General features: G+C 35.8%; 1 protein-coding gene across 1 annotated transcript; it reads right to left on the reverse strand.

The window, feature by feature from the left end:
- Positions 1-921: 921 nt before the first annotated feature.
- Positions 922-1,527, reverse strand: LOC143552200 (uncharacterized). Its single transcript, XM_077042476.1, has one exon. The coding sequence runs from the start codon at positions 1,525-1,527 to the stop codon at positions 922-924; it is 606 nt and encodes a 201-aa protein (XP_076898591.1).
- Between the last annotated feature and the right edge of the window lie 6,997 nt (positions 1,528-8,524).

An 8,524-nucleotide genomic window follows, 5' to 3' on the forward strand; every position in this document is an offset into this window, starting at 1 on the left:
AGTGGAAACTGTCATTTCATTTTGGAGATTGATGACATTCTCTTCATCAGCAACAATAGATGGAGAAATAGCCTTAATTATCTCCTCGTCTGTTTCACCGTTGTCATCAAACACGGGTAAAGTCTCTGGTACATCATCAGGTAGAATTGGATCTGGGACATCTTGAGAAACAACCATTTCCGGAACTTCCGCTGTTGATACTGGATCTTCTAATAAATTTGTTGATATAACATTATCACAGTCTCATTAGAAAGTACTTCCTCTGGGAGCTTGAAACTTTCCCGAAGGCTCTCGTAATCAAACAACCGCGAATCTCCTGGTCTTCGAACTATAGGAGTATAATGTTGACAGTCAACGTTCTGGACTTGAACAATCTTGTGGAGACTAGGAATGTATACACGTCGTAGTGGACTAGCATACCTCACAAAGAATCCTTCAACTGATTTAGGACCAAACTTGCCACTCGGTTCAAGAATAGTACATGTTGATCAAAACGGTTCCAGCCACTTAAGATTTGGTTTTCGTGGATTAAGTAACTCGAAACACGTTTTTCCGAACTTCTTCATAGTAAGTAACTGGTTGAGAGTATAACAAGCTGATGCCACTACTTCAGACCAAAAATTCACACGTAATTTTGAGTCAGAAAGCATGGTATGAGCTGTTTCTATCAATGTGCGATTATTTCGTTCAGCGACCCCGTTCTGTTGTGGAGTATAAGGTGCGCTAAACCCATGAAGAATCCCCCGGTCATTACAATACTCCAGCATCTTGTTATTCTTGAACTCCGTCCCATTATCACTTCTTATTCTTCGAATAGGTAAGTTGTATAACGTTTCGAGTTTCTTGAATATGATCATCAGGGAATCATAAGTTTCATCCTTGGATTCCAAAAACATCACCCACGAAATTCTCGAGTTGTCATCAGTAACCACAAGACCATAGAGTTTTCCCTTTCACTTCTGACATTCCTCGGATGAGGTTTCTTCGTTTTTTTCCCTTCTTACAGTCCAAACATTCTTCATTTAGTTGAAAAATCCTCAAGTTCACTCCCTCGACCAAATTATTGTGAACCAGGTGATTCATCTTCCTCACACTAATGTGACCCATCCTACGATGCCATAACACAGACTCCCATTCAGATGCCCTTAAAATGAAACATTGAGTAGAAGACGAAGACGTTGATGCAATACTCAAGTTGCGAACATAAAGATCATTCTCTCGAGGAGCACGCATTAATATCCTGTCATCAGGTATTTTGAAACCATGTTTCAAAATAAGGCACTCCTTGTCTGTGAAGTGAGTAGAGAAACTCTTATCACAGATTTTTGATATGCTGAGAATGTTATTCTCCAACTCCGAAATGTAGTTGACTTTATCAAATATAACTTTCCCGTTTGTTAACCTGCCTTCTCCAACAATCTGACCACCTTGATTTCTAGCAAAACCAACATACCCTCCTTGAATAGATTTGACATCTTTAAGCAAGTGCAGAGTACTAGTCATGTGCCTTGAGGCTCCACTATCCATAATCTAACATGAATCATGGGATCTTGGAAACCCCTACACATACAGAAAACCGTTTTAATGAAACAAGGAAACCCAAGCCTTCTTGGTCTTGGGTTGTTTAAAATTCTTGTATAACAACCTAACATCTTAAAAATCAGATTCACTTGCTAATAAATCATCACTTGTCACAAGTGACTCAGATTCAACTTTTTTTTCTTCAACAATTATTGGAGGCTTTGGCACAGTTTTGAACACCCAATTTTGACCTAAAACTTGTTTCTTATGGTAAAAATTGGTTTGTGAAGTCTGGAAATCTTATTTTTAATCACTTCACTTTTTACTGATTCACCATGTTTTAAAATTTTCACAGTTTTGGGAATATTAACTGGTTTATTCACAAATCCAAGACCTAGTCTCTTGCTAACAGTCTTTTGAGGCGGAACGTGATCATGTTTGAATCGATTGGGACAAGCGTAAAACACGTGCCCAACTTCATTACAATTAAAACAACGTTTCCGCCTAATGGGCTTATTGATTTGAGATGTCGTTTCAACCTTATCACGCTTGGCCTTTAGACGATAAAACTCTTTATTCGACTGATTTCTAAAGATAGCCTCTTTTTCAGACTTAGACGTCTTACCATGAACAAACACAATCTTTTTCTCTTGAATTGGTTTAATTCGATGATATTGCTTGTTATAAAAACGTATTTTAGCAAATATTTTCAATTCAACACACTTTTCTTTTCCCAACCCATGATCCTCAACCTTTTCCTCAGTTAAAACCGACTTTGCCACTTTAATTCCAGTTGACATATCACAGCCAGAACTTTCATTTTCAACCTTTTCAAAGGTAACACAATCATCCTCATCGGACTTTGAGGTATCATGAAGTGGAGATTTGATTTCCACATTTAATGCCTTTTTAAAACCATTTGGTTTCATGGGAATATAAGCATTCCACATAGGTGGAGGCACAACACGATAATCCTCACTAGATGTTATGTTCTCATTCACATCATTCTTAGATTTTGATGAATTTTAAGGCATAATGTGATCGAGAACATAAGATTATGCAACATAGCTTACAAGCTTTAAATTGACTCTCTTAGTTTCAATCTTGTGTATTTGTAACTCAAACTTGAGAGCTGCATTCTCATCTATATGTCTGTTGATGGCAATTTGTTTGTCCTCAACCGTGTATTTTAACATTGAAATGGTCTTTTGATCTTGTAAAATCTTTTCCCATAAATTCTTTTCACACGTTTGAAGTTTCATAAATGCCTCATTAACATTGTTAAGATCTAACAATGATTTGACATAATGCTTTTCAACTTTTTAATTTCAAGAGTTTTAAAATCACATTTATCGCAAGGCAATTCACATTTTTCACATATATTTGAGTTTAGAATTACTTTATTAGCCATTAATGCATGATCAGTTGGTGAACACTTTTCATTGGAACTTTCCGACTTTCCATCAGTTGTGTCCATTCCATCAATCAACTTTTCATTTGTTTCCTTGACTTCTAATTCATCCACATTGTCTTCCACTCCAAAATCAATCTTACCATGTGGTACTTCCTCGCCATTAAACCAACCTGCAAAACTTTCAATTATATCAGGCAGAAATAAGGAGGTAAGGTAGAACCTTGTGAATTTTGTCATTGGTTCTTGGAGGATCAACATCAGAATCATTTTGATCAACTATCTTTGTCATCAACCTTCAACACCTTCTCCAAACTTTCATTTTCTACCAATTCATTCTCTACCACACTTTCAACCCGCTTGACTTCTTCCCTTGTATCGATCATCTCAATCTTTCCACTATCCTTAACCACTTCTGCAATATTTGCCTGAAACACCGAATGCTAGTTGAACCCCTAGTCCACCTATGTTGTAGCAGCCTTTTGTTGTGATGTTGAAGCTTCTGATGATTTCTTACCCTTGGAAGATTCAGCCTCATTTTGAGAAGGACGGTGATATATTGCCTGTTTGTAATAATCCGTCCCAAATGGATTTGCAGCATTATCATCTACATTCTTGCTTGTACACTCTCGTTTGAACTGTCCTTTTCTTTGCATCGAAAACATCTGACTTTGGTTTTATCAAAACCCAATTTTGAAGTAGACCCATCCAACACATTTATTCCAGTTATTTCCTTGAAACGTTGAGCTCTCCTAATCACACTAGCCATACACCATCAAATATCAATCATTTCCATTTCTTATGGGTCGATCTGATCATATTCTTCTTTGGTCATGTTGTAGTTACCAATCCGTCCAACAACTAAACATTCATAAGATTCCAGAACCGAGCCCAGAAATGCCATATGTTCCTTGACTATTTCAGTTGTTAGACACCCAATTTTCTCCAAGTTTACTACAATGTTGCATTGTAAAACATCAGGATCTTGTGGGTTAGAAGATTGGGATACTGGATTGGAGTAGTGGGAGTAGCAGGTACACTTGTTACAAAGGCTTGTCCACTCTGTTCAACACAGAATGCAGTGGGAATTTTGGGATTAGAAGATACACCTGATTGTGAACCTTTGAAGTACAATCCAACATCTTGTGAAATAGCAGTTGATTTCATCTTTTGCTTCTTCCTAAGCTACTATATTGTGGAGTAGCGGGAGTACCAGGTACACTTGTTACAAAGGCTTGTCCAGTCTGTTCAGCACAAAATGCAGTGGGAATCTTGGGATTAGAAGATACACCTGATTGTGAACCTTTGTAGTACAATCCAACATCTTGTGAAATAGCAGTTGATTTCATCTTTTGCTTCTTCCTAAGCTCCAGATGATGAGCCTCGAGATTCTCGATAAAACTTGCAAGATTGAGACGAGCATATGCAATTGGGTTTGACTGCTGAATCATTATAAATGTGCCCCATTCTTCAGGTAGCACATCAGCAAGCTTATCAATGTACTCATAATCAGGCTTATCAATCTTCAAACTCTTCATTTCATTCACCAGATAACAATATCTTTCAATCAACTATGCAAATGATTCTCCCTTGACGTGAGTAAATATGCCAAATTCTTTGTTGAGCAATGCTATTTTACTCTTTCTCATAGCAGGGTTTCCTCGGTCTTTGTTCAATAATGCATGCCATATTGAGTAACATGAACCATTGTGCTGTAATAGCTGAAAGATTTCAGCTTTGATGGCTTGTTGAAAGAGATTCAACAATTTTCCCTTTTAAGAACAAAGATTTGTCACCATCTGCAATTTCTGATAATCGATAATTTTCTCCATTCTCATTCTTAGGGATGATATACTCTTCTTCAACAGCGGTCCACGTCTCATAGTTCAAAGCTTGAACATAGGTTTCAAACTTATCGGCCCAAGACGGATAGTCTTCCATACGAAGAAGTTTTGGGGATTTGTTTGACGTCCCCATTTCATTCTCAAGATTAGTGTTCTGAAGCAGGGCAGATGGTTGACACACAAAAGCATTTAGATTGTCCATGATATAATGCAAACACAACAACTATGTAATGAATAAGGTCAATAGATATGGTACTGATGGTCAACGTATAAGTGTATCAATGGATATGTATGACACAAGAAGTAATGGTCAACGGATATGTAGAAATTGTCAATGTATTTGAAGATAACGTATATGTAGTACCCAACGTATATGTTTCAACTTATAACATATACGGCGTATAAGTTATGAGCCGTATTTGTTATACGTGAGAGACATAGGTGCTAAAAAGGTATGACTTGTGAGAGTTTGAAGGAATTGCAACGGTTAGAATTGAAGATAGAGAGAAAACCTTGAAAAACTTGTGATATTCATGCTAGTAACGAGCCAAATGCTCTGATACCACTTGAAAGAATTGTTTGTAGACACTGAGTAGGATTTGATAGAGTTACAGCTTATGTCTTAAGGTGCGGAATACAATGAGAATAAACATCACAAGTAACATTAAGCACATACTTCATTGATAATATCAAAAGTTAACAAGATATGACACTTTAGGAACTTTCTCTCTCTAGTATCTCTCTCTAGCATATGACATGAATTGTGACATTCGTAAATTTCGGTTTAATGTTTGTATCCGTTTAATGTAGTTGTTGTTATTGAATCTTCATATTTAATAAAGATGTTAGATTATTATCTATGTTAACTGATTTTTATCTTCATTGTATTTACGCGTGGCTCGATTTAATTATTCAAAAATCGTTTAAAGTACATAACATGTGAATTTTGATCCCTAAATTATAGTTTTATCCACTCTTGATCCTCAACCAAACCCAAGGGACCATAGTGCAAAATAACAAAACTTTTTTCCCCCTTTCTTCCTCTCCCTGTCACCACCGACGACCCCCCCTTTCCATCTTTTTGATTCAATTGACCCAAGAATCATGGAATTGAACGCCTATATTTGTTTCTTGTTCAACGCGAAATCAAACATTATAGAAATATCGTTAATTGACATCTCGTTCATATCAATTTCTTTAACTCTAGAGCCGCGGATTAAAATGACCTTTTTAACCTATAAATAATGAATTATAATGCAATCAACGACTCCCACACCATCCATATTTCATCTCGAACCATAACCCTCAATCAATTGCACCACAGAAGCTGTCAAAGTTGGGTTTTGATCCCGTTTGCAAGCCGTAACCCTAACCCATCATTTTATTTCAATTTGTATCCATCTGAGGTAATTGGTATGGATATCGGTCGGATTTCATAGGGGAACAAAAGCCCTCTGTCAATTTCGATTGACAGAAGGAAAACTATGATCAATTAAGTTTCATATGATTTGGGGGTTTGTTTGTATAACAGGTTATCTGTATTATTTTTTGTGTGTATTAACGAGTTAGACACTGGCCCAGATGGTCAGTGCATATCGCGCAAAAACACCTAACCCGGCCAGGGGCGCGGGTTCAATTCCCCCTGGTTCGGTGTTTGCATTATTTTCATTAATTCTTTGTTTTAATTAATATAAACCTATATTTATTGAAACCATATTTTTGTTACACTTGATTAAACGAACTGAACCCTAATAAATTTCTAAAATAATTTTTCATATTCATACATATGTATTCATATACATAAAAATTCATAATCATTTACATATATCTTTATTTTTAAAAATATAACAATCATAATAATAATAATAATAATAATAATAATAATAATAATAATAATAATAATAATAAATGTGTTCTTTCTTTGATTAACTAAATTGAACCCGTTAAAAAACTATTTTAGATTTCATGAAGCATTTTCATATGCCGGAATATATATAAAGGATTTTCTTTAATAACCAAATATGACTTTTTAATTAGTTTTTAATGATTAAAATTAATAAAATTGAATTATATATTTATCAATATTCTATGAACTACAAACAATACATAAACCCCAAGAACGATGTAAACCCATCCCCTTGTGTCTTGTTCGTTTATTTAGTTTAGGTTTTTTTTTCTCACGCTTTAATAATTAAGACAAATTGTCGGGAATTCTCGTAGGACCAACTCGTTTGCTCAAATCTTAATCGTCTTCTCGTTATCGTATTTCGCATTCCAAGTGAGTTCTTCATAACCCCATTTTAATCTTTTATAATATTTTGGGGGTAGCACGTCACAAATTTTCTTTCGTTAGTTATGTGATTGTTTACAAAGCGATTCGCTTATATCGTACATGTTAATACTTAATATTATTCGTGCATATTGTTTATAATTATACGTGAACATGCTTGCAATGTGTTTATTGTTTTTATGGTGGAAGTTACACAAACGCAAGCGCATACACATAGTGGGAGGGTCCGACGGGACGTACCCATGCCATCTAACGTTACGATTTCGGTTGTTTACGTAAGGTGGTTCTCATTTCCCCGAATTTAACGGCTTCGGCTAAATGAACGGGAGGACGACACTATTTGATTTCATTTACTTTACGCTTGAATACTTAATGCATAACGATCGTTGAATCGCGAGTTTTCTATATATATGTATATGCAAACACTTATGAAAACTCACCAACTTAATTGTTGACAAAATATATTATTTTCAACGCGTTACAGGTTGAACCGATGGTGTGCTAAGGATGAAGATCATTAGTTTGCCTTAGGATATTTGAAATAAAGAACTTGTTTACTTTTTCGATGAAGTGTTATTGTTTTCTTTTATTTATGAACAATGTGTGTATTTTTGAGGATATGAAATGAATTAATTATAATTAATTTCGCTTTAATAGCGTTACGAGCTTATGAATGATCTGTATGTTACACCCGGGCGTATTCCGCTTAAAGTCGGGGTGTTACAGATTGGTATTAGAGCCGTAACTATAAGATAGATTGTTAGAAGTATCGGCCTAGTATAGTTATAGTTTATTTTAGGGCCCAAACTACATGAATACTCTATGTGCTAGGTGCCCGCACTTATATTAAAGTTTCATTCATACGCTTGAATTTATAACATTTCATAGCGTCTCCTATACACATATTCACACACAAACTCCAAGAGATAGGCCTAAAACAAATATTTTCAAAATATTTTTTTTCAAACAATTTTATTTCGGTTTTCCGATATTTTTCTCCATAAAGACAGTTTTACGTGGTGGGTATGTAGTAACTATAGGGGGGCGTGCTTGTTTTCCGAACTCTTGACACTATGGTTCATGAAACCTAAGGATAAGCAATGCGCATATATTCAATCAGACACAGGACCCGATTGCTTACCTGGAGAGTTCGGAAAGGGCATGAAACCCTAAGCCAAAGCGTACCACACCAAACGCCATACGAATCTCAACTTTATGTTTTCAAACGTGATCATGTCCTCTTTATGATAAGGATATTGTTACACTCCTTAGGATGTCATACAAGTCATGGTGATTCATGCGACGTGTGACTCCGACCATCTATGTTTTACAATGTGTTTTAACCGAAAGTCTGTCAAGTCGTGGTAATACACGAATACCCAGCTTTTGGTTTGAGTTAACTTCGAATTTTGATTTTTGTGTTGGAACATAAGAGTCCATGGTGGTTCATGAAAACTC

Source organism: Bidens hawaiensis, unplaced genomic scaffold (genome assembly GCF_021521415.1).
Source record: "Bidens hawaiensis isolate Kalapana, Puna unplaced genomic scaffold, B.hawaiensis_p1.1 tig00016828_1, whole genome shotgun sequence".
Classification (NCBI taxonomy): domain Eukaryota; kingdom Viridiplantae; phylum Streptophyta; class Magnoliopsida; order Asterales; family Asteraceae; genus Bidens; species Bidens hawaiensis.

Excerpts from the sequence above, each read along its gene's own strand:
- LOC143552200 (XM_077042476.1), bottom strand. The coding sequence starts at position 1,527 with ATGGATAGTGGAGCCTCAAGGCACATGACTAGTACTCTGCACTTGCTT.